The 15,301-nt window shown below is 59.4% G+C and overlaps 1 protein-coding gene across 6 annotated transcripts; it reads left to right on the plus strand.

Annotated features, from left to right (window-relative positions):
- Window positions 1-148: 148 nt before the first annotated feature.
- On the plus strand, window positions 149-11,738 carry FRMD8 (FERM domain containing 8). Of its 6 annotated transcripts, none has more exons than XM_074276511.1 (11): window positions 149-276; window positions 885-969; window positions 3,454-3,621; window positions 5,534-5,635; window positions 6,027-6,085; window positions 6,254-6,420; window positions 6,971-7,189; window positions 7,259-7,382; window positions 7,759-7,902; window positions 8,632-8,824; window positions 10,044-11,738. In XM_074276511.1, exons 2-11 carry the CDS (start codon window positions 885-887, stop codon window positions 10,160-10,162), a joined length of 1,380 nt encoding a protein of 459 aa, XP_074132612.1. In that variant the 5' UTR covers window positions 149-276; the 3' UTR covers window positions 10,163-11,738. The 6 variants fall into 6 exon arrangements, with proteins under 6 accessions (XP_074132612.1, XP_074132615.1, XP_074132616.1 ...); XM_074276514.1 differs by having other exon boundaries at window positions 3,457-3,621; XM_074276512.1 differs by having other exon boundaries at window positions 207-348.
- Window positions 11,739-15,301: the final 3,563 nt, after the last annotated feature.

Raw genomic sequence — 15,301 nt, forward strand, 5'->3', positions numbered from 1 at the left:
CTCCCCGCTTCCAGGGCGCCGAAAACTCCCGGGAACGTAAAGGAGGAGCTCCGCAAGTTCCACTCAAGTCAAAACACCCAGAGTGCCCCGCGGGCAGCACCACGTGGGAGGGTCGAGGGGCGGGCCCAATCTTTTCAAAGGCGCCAAACAGAGGCGCACGCGCTCCGCCTCCGGCCTCCCATTGGCTCTCTCGGACCGAGGGGGCGGGAATCGCGGAGTTTGGCGCTTCCTGCTACACTCCCTTCCGTAAACCCGAGGCCGCCGGCCCGACAGGAGGTGAGATTCCGGGGCCGTCCGGGGTGGGAGCCCCCCGACCTCGCGTTCCGCTGGCGAAGACCCGCTTCTGAGGTAGCGGAGCTGGGTTCTCTCCCCGGTCCGCTCAGCCTCGCTCTGACATCTCTCTTCCTCCAGTCCGCTTTGCAGCCTCGCTCTGACACCCCCCCCCGCCCCCGCCCCGCCCCCTCGGTCCCACCCCTCCCGCTTCTTCTACCTTTCTCTGACCCCCCCAGGCCCCCACCCCGCCCCCAGCCCCAGTGACAGCCTGGCTGTCCCACCCCTCCCACTTCCTCAGCCTCTCTGACTCCCCCCAAACCCCGGCCTTGCACTAGTCCCACTGGTCCCCTCTTCTCTCCCTGACGCACCCCCACCCCCGCCTCTCCCGGACACCCCCTCTGTGGGCCGCAGCCCTTCCCCCCAAATGAGGGGCTTCCCCGGCCAAGCGCTCAGGCCCCCTTCGGAGCCCTGGCCCAGTGGTCCCAGGATGCCTTGCGGTGACCCCTGCCCAGCCTGGGCAGCAGCTTTGCAGCGCTGGGCCTGGAGTCAGGAGGTCCCGGGTGAGTCCGGGCGCAGCATCGACACTGGCTCCCTGCTGTTCTCTCCCGCAGATGGAGGGAGGCGAGGGGGGCTCGGGGGCGCCGGGCCCCGCGGAGCGGTCCCACCGCAGCAGCGTGTCCTCCGTGGGAGCCCGAGGTGGGTCCTCTTCCCGCCCCCCTCACCCCGGAGTCCAGCAGAGGAGGGGAGAGCCCGTGGGGGCCCTGAAGGGAAAATGGGGGTGTATAGCGGGGAGAAGGGAGTGATGGGCCGGCCTGGGCAGAGGAAAGAGGGGCTTCATGGCACGAGGGAGGGGCTGGGGCACCCCGGGGCGGCCAGGCGCCCTCAGAGGGGGGGGCGCAGGAGGGGGAGCCTTCCTGGAGGCAGCGCCCCAATGGTCCCCAGGGGGTGATCGGTGTCCCCCGGGTTTAGCCGAGGAAATGGGGAGTGTTTGGAAAGGTAGAGTGTCAGGGGGTCCCGGTCCATCCCATCCCCCATGGGGCCTGGAGTTCGGGAGGGATCCAGACGGGAATGGAACATGGGGCTGATGACGAGGCCCCGAGAGCAGAACCGGCCATTTTCTGGACAAAGATCGCGGGACAGCGCTTGGGGGGCCGGGAGGGCAGGGGTTTGGCCTTCCTTGGCGCTCGTCTTCCCCTGGGAGTGGAAGCCGCTTGAGGGCAGCCCTGGGCTTGGCGTTCTCTAGAACCAAGTGACATGGCGGGGTTAGGGCAGGCACGCGCGTCCCCTGTGGGGGTCAGACCCAGGAGCTCGGGGCGCTGCAGCCCTGGGGGCATCTGGGGGCTTCCTCTCGGCCCCCTCAGCTCTGCTTCGCCCGCACGCGGGCCGGGGTCTGCCTTGTCCACAATCAGTGCTAAAGTTCTTCAGGGAGGCCTTGAGAGTGTCCCCGTCCCGCCCAGTCTGACCGCCTTGTGAGCGCTTGTCCCTGGGAGTTCTCCCAAGAACTTTTTTGGCACTCGAGCCCTGGCCCCCTCCGACCCCTCGTGCTCTCCGCAGTGCAGCCGAATGCTTTGTCAGAAGCACAGGGAATTAGCACGCAGCAGGTGTTTAATAAATGTTTGACCGAGTCTATCCAGCCTCAGACTTAATAACCCGTGACCCTGGGCCAGCCAGTCCCCTTCTGCTCGCCTCAGTTTCTGTACCAGGGGCACCCGCTCTCCCAGGGCCGATGGGGGATTCTAGTGGCAGCCCACAAACAAAACCCTGCGCCAAGGCCAGCCGCCGTGCCACGGTCACGCTGACGAGGGCTGGGACTGGTGGGAACAGGGACAGAGGGCAGGCCCTGGAGCCGGGAGGGGAGGCTTCTGGGATTACAGGAAGCGGGGGAGGTCCGAGGGAGAGAGAAGGGGCAGAGGCCGGTTTGGAGGCCAAGATCACCGGACCCTGGGGGACGCGCAGCCAGGGAAGGTGGGAGGGAGCAGGTGGTGCAGGGCTTCGAAGTCCAGCAGGCTTTGTCTTACAGGTGGTGATGGGGAGGATGGGAAACCTTTGTTGCTCCTTCCCTCCCAGCCTCCCCTATAGAACCCTCCCAGAGCGGAGGCGGGACCCTTCCTGCCAGGTGGAGCAGCCTTGCTTCTGTGCTGGGCCCCTGCCATCCACCCTCCAGACCAGACTGGGGCTGCCCTTGTGACCGCCTGGCACCCCTGCTCTCCCCCTCCCCCCGTCCTTCCCAGGCTCCTGCACATTTGATCTTTCACAGTTTGTGGAGCCCGCCCCCCTCGCCACTGTGGCCGTCTGGGCCCGTGGCCCCCCTGTGCTCGGCTGCCCGTGGCGGGTGCTCCCAGGGGCTCTGCGGCTCAGTGACTTCCAGGGGACACTGAGTGGTGCGAGCACTAGGGGCTCCCCGTGCTGCCCCTCCATCAGCACAGGGGAGGAGCCCGCCCGGGGTCGCCCAGCTGGAGGCAGAGCCGGGCCCTCTCACCTTACACCCCTGGCTTCCGCTGTGAGCCTTCCGAAGCAGTTTCATCTTCCACATGAGGAAACTGAGGCCCGGGAAGGTTCACATGGCTGGCAGAGGCCAGGACTCAAGTGGAGGCCTCCGCACTCAGACTGTGTGCCATTGGTTAAGGAGCCAGCACTTATTAGGCCCCTACTGTATGCGAGGCACTGTGCTAGTCGTGGGGCGCAAGACAGATGATCCAGGTCTGCCCTCAGGGGTCTGCCCTTGTACAGAGACAGAGTCTGGGTGGAGAAGCAGCTGCGGAAGTCGGTGAGGCTCCACCACAGTCATGCCCAGGCCGGAGAATCCCAGAGGCTGGATAGGAGGGCAGAGGCAGCCTCCATGGAGAGGCCGGTCTAGCCCCAAGCTGCCCTCAGGGCCTGACCCTCTGTCGGCCCCTTCTGGGTCTGGGGGTTGTCACATGAGCCTTGGTTCAGTGCCCCCACATCCTGCGGCTTGTGCTCTGGGTCCCAGCCCCGGGATGCCACATGTTTGCAGGAGGTACCCACTTTCAGGGCGTGCTTGGCAGGTGATAGCCGGTCTGGGGCGGGCACTGAGCCGATGGAAGTGCATAGGGACCCTCTCCATGCAGAGACCCCTGTCCAGGCCAAACCTCCTCCAGGGGGAGCCCCATGGGCAGCAGGGTCAGGGTGGCAGCAGTTTGACCCCGGCCTGTGTTACAGCAGCCGACGTGCTCGTGTACCTCATGGATGACAGCGCGCTGCCCCTGGCCGTGGAGAACGTGGCCTCTGTCACCGCCCAGGACCTTCATCGCACCATCCGGGAGGCCCTGCAGCTCCCCGACGTGGCCGTGGAGGCCTTTGCCCTCTGGCTCATCTCACCCTTGCTTGGTAAGGACATCGCGGCCTGGAAGAGATGTCCGGTGTGGGGGCCCTGCCTTCCTCTCTGGGCCTCCTCTGTACATAGGGGCGGGGGGAGGAGGGCTTCTGGGGTCCCTCGGGCTTTAGACCTACACCCTAGCACGGGCACAAGGGAAGGGCTTTGGAAACAGGGTGTGTGGAGGTAGTTTTCTCGGCCTCCGGGTGGAGAACTTGGCCTTTCTTGGGCCCCTGCTTTGTGGGGAGCAGAGGGGGTGGGGCTTTTGTACCTTCCCATTCCCAGGGGGCTTGGAGACTCATGAAGGGGAAAAGGGGGACAGCAGAGGGGTGGGGCCTGAGACCCAAATGGGGGGTGGGACAGAAGACTCCAAGTGGGAATTGGAAATCCAGTTTTGGAGGCTAGTCCCCACGGGCCCTTAAGGACCACCAAGCGCATTGCACAGTCTGCCCCCAGGCCCCCCAGTGGCCTGCACAGGTTTGTACACCAAATGTTTTTGTCCCCTTGTCATAGGTGAGACCCCCGAGGTCCACCTGCCCACGGCCTCCATCTGGACCCAGTTTCTTTTACACATAACACCTCACTCTCCTGCTTCCTTTTTTCTTTTAAATTTGGTAGCTAGTAAGCTCAGGGCAACAGAGCCCCACACAGCAAAGCCGGGGTGCGTTGTTCCCGATACTGCCGTGCCCCTTGTTGTCCAGCCTGCTTACCCTCCCCCCCCCCCCGGCTGGGCATATCGCTGACTCCGGCTGTGGGAATCAGCCACTTGGCTGCCTGAGGCGCTCTGGCGTGGGTGCAAGCTGCTCACTGAGGCCCTCGTCCCCCCGGCCACAGGCAGGGAGAACGGAACCTCCCAGGAGCACTGAGGAGGCATCTGTGGCCCTGACTCGGGCCTCCCTGGCTGTGCCCAGCTGTGGCTCCCAGTGGGGGAGACAGGGAGAATATGCCCCAGGGGCCAAGTGAGTCTGAGGCCCGAGCCCCTGGGATGGTGGGAAGCAAACGCACAGACTCGAAGGTGAGGCAGTGGGCGGTGGCCTTCCGCCATGGCGCCAGACTCTGCCCACTCCTCCTCGCCTGGGGCCCAGGGCAGGGCAGCCAGCTTCAGGCCGGTGTCCCTGTGACTCAGACACTGGGGCCCACCGTATGCCAGGCTGGGCCCCAGAAATTCACCCTCCCGGAAAGATCCCCAGGACTACAGACCCCAGGGGCCACTGGGAAAGGAATGGGGGAGGAAGGCCCAAGGCCATTGGAAAGAAGCATGTTAGTTGGGGGGATCGGGGAGCACTGAAGAATGTGGAGAGGTGGGGGCGGGGGCAAACTCTGAAGGCCAAGGGGGTTGGTGAGTCCCAGGGTCAGCCGCATGGCTGGGAGCCCAGAAGCTTCCCAGGAAGGCTGTGCTTGGACAGCTCTCCCGGGCGGCGGCAGCAGGAGCATGGGGCCCGGGGCAGCAGATCGGAGGCCGGAAGGGGCCGCTTTGAGAAGGCCTGCTGAGTATAATGTGGCGAGGGATGTGGGGGAGCTGACGCCCCCCCAGGGTCACAAAGAGCCTGAGAGGTCACTGAGTCTGTGCCCCTGTGGCCCGAAAACCTCCGGGACAGGAAGGAGGCAACAGGGGAGCTGAGCCAAAAGGCAGTCCTTCCCACGCTCTGTAGCAGACAAAATCACTTTGTACACATGAAGTACCATGCGAGCTGCCGTCCTCTGTGGGTGCAGTGGAGACTGAGCCCCAGAATAGCGGGGTTCTAGACTCATACACCCCATGGAGAGCTGACCTCCACAGGTCCACTGACCTTTGGCTTCAGGTGCCCAAATAACTCGGTCCCATTGTCCCTGCAGCCCGGCCTTGGTGAGGGTCTCCCAAGAGGCAGGTGAGTGAGGGGGGCCCTTATGCCACCCTCTGAGGGCCTTTTTCTGCTCCCCTGGCAGAGGTGCAGCTGAAGCCCAAACACCAGCCGTACAAGGTTTGCCGGCAGTGGCCCGACCTGCTGTACCGCTTCACGGATGCCTCAGAGGACGACATCACCACGGGTCGGTAGCAACCCCCGCCCTCGAACCCGGGGCTTTTCCTTGCCCTCTCTTCCTCCCGCCATTTTCCATTTCAGGCTAGCAGGGCTGGGTTTGCTACTTAAATAAGTCCAATTCTCATCAACCTGAGGGAAGCCCTGTGGCCATGGTGCCCGGCCCCACCGTCCCTCCTGGCCTTCTCCCGACTCGTCCCAGGCCCGGCCGTTCTGGTGACCCGCTCACCAGCTGGGCCACAGTCAGCCTGTTCTGCAGCCACCACTGGGCTGGGCTTCGTGGTGCTGGTGTGAGATGAACCAAAAGTCTTCCTGAGGCTGCCCCTCCGGACAGTGGGGCACTGGGGGGAGCCCTGGAGGGGGAGGAGAGGGCCAGTGACCGACTCGTCTCTGTCCCCCAGATGAGCCTTCCCTGCAGTTCCGAAGGAACGTCTTCTTCCCAAAGCGCAAGGAGCTGCAGGTGAGGTGGCCCGGCTGCCCAGAGCCCAGAACAGACTCCCTGGGGTGCTTTCTGGCTCTGCCTCGTCTCCCATCTCCCTCCACCCTTGTCACGTTTGCGCGGCCCTGCTCTGGCCCCCCGCTTGGCCTCCCAGGCCTGGCCTCCGTCTGAGGGCCCTTTGCCTCCTAGATCCACAACGAGGACATCTTGAGGCTGTTATACGAGGAGGCCAAGTTCAACGTTCTGGAGGTGCGCTATCCCTGTGACGCGGAGGACTGCGAGAAGCTCGGGGCCCTGGTGTGCCGCCTGGAGCTGGGGCCGTACCGCCAAGGCCAGCAGACGGCCTGCGCCGTGAAGTAAGGCCGGCTCGGGCTCACAGGCCCCGGAGGGGAGCCCCGCACTCGCCCTTCTGCCCCTTGGACGCGCGGTGTTTCCCCCAAGTAGTTAAAACATTCCTGGAAAGGGGCCCGGGTTCTGCCAGAAAGATTGCCGGCGGGGGCTGAGCAGCGGGTGCAGGGCCATGGCCTGCAAAGAAGCCCAGACATGAGCAAGCAGGCACCTGGCAGGCCTGGAGGCCTGGGGTCCGGCCTGACCCTCTCACGTTCTGAGGGGTTTCCCGTCTCCTCGGGTCAACACCCTTCTGGGGCTCCCAGGCCACACCAGCCGGCCCTGCCCTCCCTCAGCCCCAGGCTTGGGGGAGGTCCAGTCATGGGCCCTGGTTATTTCCCTCCCCTGGGCCATCTGCTCCCCATCTCCGGCCCAAGACAGACATCCAGAACCAGATATTTACAAAGCCTTCTCTGGGGGCAGGGGCGGCTCAGACACATCAGAAGCCTCAGCCCCAGGGTTTCTGGGGAGTGCTCTGGGAGAGCCCCCAACCCTGAGGGTGCACATCTTGCCCTGTAGAGAGAAGCTTGACTCCTTCCTGCCTGCCCATCTCTGCAAGAAACCTCATAGCCTCTTCACAGCCTTCCGGAGTCGGGGTCCCCGGCTGGTGTCAGGGGAGCAGGGCCTGTTGAGTGCCTACCAGGAGGTGAAGGAGGAGGCCGTGGGGGCGGAGGCCGAGCTGCTCACCAGGCATTACCGGGCCTATCTGCTCAAGTGCCATGAGTTGCCCTATTATGGGTGAGTCACGCGGGAGGTGGGCTCCGGAGCCGGCGAGGCCTGAGCCTGACGCCCAGCCCCGGTCTCCAGGTGCGCGTTCTTCTACGGCGAGGTGGACAAGCCGGCCCAGGGCTTCCTGCACCGCGGTGGGCGCAAGGCAGTGACCGTGGCCATCAACCTGGAAGGCGTCCATGTCATCGACATCAAGGAGAAGGTACGGCCTGCCGGGGCCCTCTCTGAGTGTCCGGATGTGTCGGGACAGCCCCGAGTGACTCGTGGCAGCAGACTGGGCTCTCTGACACTCAGGAGGCCTCGGTCCTCCTGGCATCTGGGGCCCCCTCGGTGAAACGGGGAGCACTGAGCGCCCAGGGCAGTTGGGGGGTTCAGGCGAGATCCTATGGAAAGCCCTTTGCCAATGGCCCTTCCTGGGGCTGAGGGGAGGCTGGCAGAGTCCCATGAAGCCTTCTCAGAACCCCAGGGGTCACAGACAGCACTTTGTGACCTCTCAGCTTGCCCTGCTCCCTGCTGAGGCCCCCCCCCCAACCATGGTTGCCTCTCCCCCGACCCCTCCCTGGCTGTCTCATTGCCAGCATGTCCTCCTGGGCCTGCGCTTCCAAGAACTATCCTGGGACTACACGTGCTCGGGTGACGATGAGCCTGTCCTGTGGCTGGAGTTCGACGGGGAGAGCGAGGGCACGCCTGTCAACAAACTTCTGAAGGTCTACTCCAAGCAGGTAGCGGCCTCGGCTGGTCCCCTGGTCCAGCCACCCAGTGAGGGCCATGGTCAGGGGGCGGGGCTTTTCCCCTGGGCCGAACTGCCTCAGTCACAGGCCCAGGAGACCTGCGGGATGGCCTCGGCAGCTCTTATTGGAGCGCCGCCCCCCAGGAGAGGGTTTCCGTGGGTCAGAATGCACAGTCAGTTCAGGGCAAGGCCACCCGGTAACTGAGGGCAGCCTGTGGCCCCGGGGGCTCTGCTGCCCCCAGAAAGTTGGGCCGAGCCCAGATCTGGCTCCCCCTGTGCTGGCCCCCAGGACCCTTTGCCTCTGGCCCTTCTCCGGCCTCTTGACCAAGCTCCACTGGGGGCGGAGCAGGGCAGAGGAAGGCCGGCCTCCAGTTGGTGCTATAGGAGGTTTCTCCTTCCCTTCCTGACCTTGTTAGCCAGCCCCCTCCCTGTAAAAGGTGATGGTCATATAATTGACACCTGGGTTTACCACTAAGATCCAGGAGCTTCATGACCTAAGAAATAGTGGAAATAGGATTGGGCCTATTTTACAGAAAAGAGACCGAGGCTCCTCGGGGTGAGAGCACTTGCCTCCTGTCACAGAGCAGGAAGCAGGAGCTCCCCATGGGGCAGGGACGGGGCAGATCAGAGAGCTGTGAGCCCCGTCTCCTGGGGCCTCCCACAGTCCAGTGGAAGCAGACCGCAGCCTCCCCTTACCCTCTCCTTTCCCCGGCTTTCCCAGGCCGAGCTGATGAGCGGCCTCATCGAGTACTGCATCGAGCTGAGCCTCACCAGGGAGCCTCCCCCGGCCCCAGAGACAAAGGTCGGCCCCCCGGCCGGCCCCGGCCCCTCTCAGCGCCACAAGCTCCGGAGGCAGAGCAGCGTGGTCTGCAGCCGGCTTCAGCACTTGGCCACCATCGATTACGTGGATGACGGTGAGTGGCCTTGGAGCCCTGGGGAGGGGCAGCAAATCTGAGGCCCAGAGGGAGGCCAGAGGTCTCCACACTCAGAGCCCCCGCCTCGCCCTTCCACAACCCCCACATCCAGCCTTTGCCTGGAGGTCCTTGGAGAGGATTTTAAGGAGAGCCTGGGCTCTCCAGCTTGGGTTAGAGCCGAGCAAGGGGCCAGCACCGCCCTCCTAAAGCCGCCATTACTTTGAGGCCGAGGCTCCCTCTTCACCATTCCCCTCCATCGCCAGGACCTTTGCTCCCTGCCTCCCCGCAATGCTTCAAAGTCTGCTTTCTCCAGTCCAGGAGCCAGGGTTGCTGCCAGGCCCTCCCATGGAGCCACTTTATCCCAGGGTCCCGTCATTCCTACCCCAGCAACCTGAGCCCCCTTATTGGTGCGATCAGTCAGTCAGCAAGCACTTATTAAGCACCTGCTGTGTGCCAAACTCTGAGATCATGAAAGAGACAAAGGCAGGCCCTGCCCTCAGGAGGAAAACTGGTAGACAGAGGAGGGGAGGGAAGATGGAAGTGAGTCAGGGCCGGGCTTCCACAGAGAGAGCAGCGTCCAGATAACCAAGGTTCTCTGCCAGGCCTGGCTTCTTCCTCCTTTCCTCTTCTTTTCCCTGTCCCCTCTGCTGTTCTGTGGTACACTTGGAGGATAATTATTGCTTCTCCTGTCTCTCCCTTGGTCTTCACTAAAGTGCTTTCCCCACCCCCACCCCTTGGTTTTCAGTCGGTCCGGCCGAGCGTCATCCACTTTCTCCTCCTCCCCTTCGCTTTAAATCTCTTCTGGGTTTTTGTCGGCGGCTCTTGCCCGCCCCCTTGTTGGGGATACTCCGTCCATGGCCAGGAGCCTGCCAGGCCTGCATCCTCAAAAGCCAGGCCTCCTTTCAGATGCCGTGACCCAGGGAACCCCGGGAAGGGAAGCAGAAGTCTCAGCCCTTCATCTGCTGCTCTGGTGAACTCTGACCAGTAGAAGTGCCCCGACTCCCAGCAGGGCCTGGGGACTGTTCCCAACCTGCACTGGGCACCCTCCCCAGGCCAAGACAGGAGGGGGAAGGGTGGCCTGTTCTCACAAAGGAGCACCCCATCCCCCCTGCCAATGACTTTCAGATCCTTCTCCTGACCTCGGCCTGCCGGGTGTCAGGGCAAATGGGCCGCTATCTCGGACTCCCACTGAGCTGAATCTTTTTCCTCTCAATCTCAGGCAAGGAGATCAAGCGGGTGAAGCCCAAGCGAACAACTTCCTTCTTCAGTCGCCAGCTGTCCCTGGGCCCAGCAGCCTACACTGCGGTGCAGCCTGCGGACAGTCTGGAGCAAGGCTGACGGGCACAAAGGACCGAGCGCCCGCCTGACCCACAGCCAGCAGCCCTAGGGGCACCAACCTGCCCTCATCTCCCGGACAGGGCGCGCTCTGCTAAATTATTCTTCTAATTTATATGTGCTTCCTTCCTCTACCTGTGGCCGGTGACTCGGTGATGGGACCTTGCTCCCCTGGGCCCAGAGTTGGGGGCCTCAGTGCCCTCCCTCTCTGCAGGGGCCGGCCTTTCCCTCCCCATAGTGCCTCCTACTGTCTGAACAAGCTGGGTCTTGAAGAAGCAGCCAAAGGACCCTCCAGCTTGGGGTCGCGATGGCGGAGCCGGGTTCAGTGCCCCTCTCTGGCCCAGCGACCGTGGCATCGCACCATCCACATTCCTTCTGCCAGACACATGGTCACCCTCCCTTCCTGAGGCGACCGGATGGCCGGGGAGACCTGCCCCCCAAGCTCCTCCGGGAGACCACAGCCTCTCCTCGGGTGTTTCTGCTTGCCCGCTGTTTGTTAGGTGACATGACTGGGACGAGCTGGGTTGGGGGCACTCTGGTGGGCTCAGAATTCCTATTGTCACCTGGGACACAGTCTCCCTTTCATCCCCATGAAAGTTCCGCTTTCTGGGTTGAGCTCATGCCACTCACAGGCCCTTGGTCTGAACTTGTGCCCGAGGCTTCTGAGAACCCCACGAGCTCCAGAGCTTTACCCAGGCCTCCGGAAGGGGCCTGGGCCCTTCTGCACTGAGTGTTTGGATTCCCCAGGCTAGATCCAGGATGCCCCACGGGCCCAGCTGGTGTGGGTGGCTGCCTTTGTTTCCCCCCTGCCAGCCTGTGCTCAGCCCTGGCACCTGGAGGATTCTCTGTCACCTAAAGCAAAACAGCTTAACACCATGCCTTAACTTTCACGGGAGCACAATTTGAATGGAAATTTTTAATTAGGAAAAAATTCATTTTCTAATCATGTTCTGGTTGATTGTCCTTCCCCACTACCCACTTCTCCCCCCCCAAAAAAAAAGGCCAAAAGACCAGGCCTTTCAGCAGGGAAAACGTTCCCCATTGCCATCAAAACCGGGTTGGGGATTTCTTTCACCACTTTCCAGTGGCTGCTGATCCCGCAGGAAAAGGAAGCGCGTCTCAGGTGAAGAGGCAGGGAGGCGCCCCGGGATTTCCCTCGTCTTCCTTCGTGCTGCTGGGAAAGACCCCACCAGGACTCTCAGATCTTCTGTAGGCCCGTTTTGGGGCCTTCTCTGGGAGCTTTATTTTTGAAAAACTGCCTCAAGGATGTTGAGATTGAAATGAGCCTGGTGCCCACCCTCGTGGCCCCCGGGGGAGCAGGCAGGGCCCCAAGAGACTTCACCCTGGGCCGTGGGTGTTCCCAGCATTCCCTCTGAGCCTTCTCGGGAAGGGGAGGGAGGCAGGTCAGGGATGGATCTCTGTTACCCAACTGAAGCTTTTTTCTTTATTCTCTCCTCAAACACATTCTTAAACACAAGGGGTGTTTCTTTTATTAATAATTGTAACTTTTTTAAGTGGAAATACTAATTTTTTGTATTCTATAAATAACCATTAACAATAATAAAGAGTGTTTCTAGCACATTTGGAGTGATTTGTGACAAAACAAACTGGGGAATTTCTTAGCAACTTTTTTTTTTTTGCTGAGGCTTTTGGGGTTGTGACTTGTCCAGGGTCACACAGCAAGGAAGTGTTAAGTGTCTGAGCTACATTTGAACTCAGGTCCTCCTGCTCCATGCACGGCGCCACCTAGCTGCCCCCATAGTAGAACTTTTATTAAGTAGAAATCCAAGGTATGGCGATCCTTGAGTTGCTCAAAGGTTTGCTGGCTCAGAAGCCGTGATGACGCGTCCTGGGTGTGTTGGCTCAGAAGCATTCCCAGCCCCCTACATTTTACCTGGAAGTTGAGGTAAGCTTCTGCCTCAGGCCTGTGGTGGAGAGGTTCTGCCCCTTTGGGCTGCGCCCCAGGAGGATGGTCCAGGGCCCAGCGGGAAGGCTGAACCACTGTGGCTCTCCTGGACCTGCCTCTGTGACTCGGGCTGCCCGGTCCCAGCCCCTTCCATCAAGGATGGCCACATCTAGAGCCCCGGCTAGCGCTTCCCAGGGATTCCTTGTAAATTGGGTCATCGCCAAGGTCCCAAGTTCAGTTCTGTGACACGGGTGAGACCTTGGACAAGAGAGGCCCAAATGGCTTCCACAGTCACTTTAACCCCGTGCTCTTTCTGGGCCGTACTTTCCTTACACACCATTAAATCTGCGAGACTCAGAAGGCCCAGGGCGCTCTCACCCACACAGCTCAGCCTTGTACCCGGTTTGTAGGTGACGAAATCGAATCCACGCAGAGTGGCTTGCTCAGACACAGACTTTGGTCCCGATCCCACAGCTAGTGCAGACTCACCTAGAACAGCCTCGGGGAGGATGTGGAAACTCCCGAGAAGTTCCCTGGAAGCTCAGGCCTGCTGGAAGCAAGCTGACCATGATTGGGCTGGAGCTGGGACCCTCGCTTGTGAAACCGGATGGCCAGTAACTGGAGTCCCTCAGAAGTGTGTCTTCTCCACCAATTAGCAGCCGACTGTTAGGTATGGACCCAAAAAGGCAAAAGCAGCCCCCCCCCCCCCGCAGCATAGAAGAGAGGGACCGGCTGATTTCCGGGGCACCTCCTGTGGCAGACACCGGTTCGAGGGAAAGCAGAAGCGCCCAGCCGTGCTCAGAGAAGGCTCCAGCGTGAAAGGGAGCCAGGGGACTTTTTACAGAAATGGGATCCTGGCTCATACTGGGACAGAGCCAGGAGTCAGAAATGGAGGAATGAAGAGTTCCAGGCCCAGGGCTGGGGGCAGCCAGGGAAAGGGAACCAAGGCAAGTGACGGCGAGGCTTGGGCAGGAAACAAGGAAGGGGAAGGCAGAGAACAGGGATGAGGGAAGGCAAGAGGAGCTAAGATGGGCTGTCAAAGCCCCAGGATTTGCTTTTTGATCCTGGGGAGGGAGCGGCATGATCAGACAGAGGGAAGAGTGGATCGCAGTGGGAAGAGACTGTGCAATAGCCCCAGTGCACCCCAATGGGGCAATGGAGAGATGTTACAAAGGGCGCCATATTGGATGGAGGGGGCGGGCGGGAGAGATGGGGAAATCTGAGCTGACTCCTAGGATGAGAGCCCAAGGACGGGCTGGTATTGCCCAGCCAAGGAGGGAGATGTGGAGGGGTTGGAGTTCATTTGGGGGAGAGCCCCTGAGCTCCACTTGGATGTCGAGGTGACAATCTACCGGACATTCGGAGCGGGACGTCTGAAAGGCACCGGAGGATGAGGGATTGGGGGTCAGCAGAGGCGGAGAAGGGGCCGCAGCCCCAGAATCAGGCCGTCCTGGCTTCTGGGCATTTCCCCCCCCCCCCCCCCCGGTTTGGTTTGCTTGCTCACTCCTGACACAGTTCTCCCATTTGGCCCGATTTTTCTAAATATGGAACTACATTTATTTTTTTTTTATTTTTATTTTATTTTATAATTATAACTTTTTTTTTTTTTGACAGTACATATGCATGGGTAATTTTTTTACAACATTATCCCTTGCACTTACTTCTGTTCAGATTTTTTCCCTTCCTCCCCCAACCCCCTCCCCCAGATGGCAGGCAGTCTTGTACATGTTAAATATATTACAATATATTCTAGATACAATATATGTGTGTAGAACCGAATTTTTTGTTGCACAGGAAGAATTGGATTCAGAAGGTAAAAATAACAGTTTACATTCATTTCCCATTGTTCCTTTTCTGGATGTAGCTGATTCTGTCCATCATTAATCAATTGGAATTGGATTAGCTCTTCTCTATGTTGAAGAAATCCACTTCCATCAGCATACATCCTCGTACAGTATCATTGTTGAAGTGTATAATGATCTTCTGGTTCTGCTCGTTTCACTCAGCATCAGTTGATGTAAGTCTCTCCAAGCCTCTCTGTATTTCTCCTGTTGGTCATTTCTTATAGAACAATAATATTCCATAACATTCATATACCATAGTTTACCCAACCATTCTCCAATTGATGGACATCCATTCATCTTCCAGTTTCTAGCCACTACAAAAAGGGCTGCCACAAACATTTTGGCACATACAGGTCCCTTTCCCTTCTCTAGTAGTTTCTTGGGATATAAGCCCAGTAGTAGTATGGCTGGGTCAAAGGGTATGCACAGTTTGATAACTTTTTGGGCCTAGTTCCAGATTGCTCTCCAGAATGGTTGGATTCTTTCACAACTCCACCAACAATGCATCAGTGTCCCAGTTTTCCCACATCCCCTCCAACATTCATCATTATTTGTTCCTGTCATCTTAGCCAATCTGACAGGTGTGTAATGATATCTCAGAGTTGTCTTAATTTGCATTTCTCTGATCAATAGTGATTTGGAACACTCTTTCATATGAGTGAAAATAGTTTTAATTTCATCATCTGAAAATTGTCTGTTCATATCCTTTGACCATTTATCAATTGGAGAATGGCTTGATTTCTTATAAATTAAAGTCAATTCTCTGTATATTTTGGAGATGAGGCCTTTATCAGAACCTTTAACTGTAAAAATGTTTTCCCAATTTGTTACTTCCCTTCTAATCTTGTTTGCATTCGTTTTGTTTATGCAGAAACTTTTTAATTTGGTGTAATCAAAATGTTCTATTTTGTGATCAATAATGCTCTCTAGTTCTCCCTTGGACACAAACTCCTTCCTCCTCTACAAGTCTGAGAGGTAAATATGGAACTACATTTAAAAGGATTGCACGTGGTTCCCTTAGGTCAGATGGCCTGTGGTCATGAGGATGTTGGGAGAAAACACGGAACAAAATCCACCAAATCTGTGTTGGAAAAGACCTCTGACTGTGTTTGGGAAAAGGAAATACTATGGAAAGAACAAAATAAAGCCCTGCCTTCACTCCCACTGCCACTTGCTCCGGGTCCCCACGGGGCCTGACAAGCTGCTCGTGGGGAGCCTTTTCCTGCACCCCTCACAGGGTGACTGGGTGAAGTTCCGCATGGAAGGCACTGCAGACGTACAGCCGTGTAGAAGTGCCATTGATTATATATGACAGCAAGGCAAACTTGTGGGAAGGAGAGCACCTGTCGGCTGGGGGTGGGCCAGGTAGACCCCAGGAAGGTGAGCCCGGGT

The sequence above is a fragment of the Sminthopsis crassicaudata genome, chromosome 6, assembly GCF_048593235.1.
Source record: "Sminthopsis crassicaudata isolate SCR6 chromosome 6, ASM4859323v1, whole genome shotgun sequence".
NCBI classification, from domain to species: domain Eukaryota; kingdom Metazoa; phylum Chordata; class Mammalia; order Dasyuromorphia; family Dasyuridae; genus Sminthopsis; species Sminthopsis crassicaudata.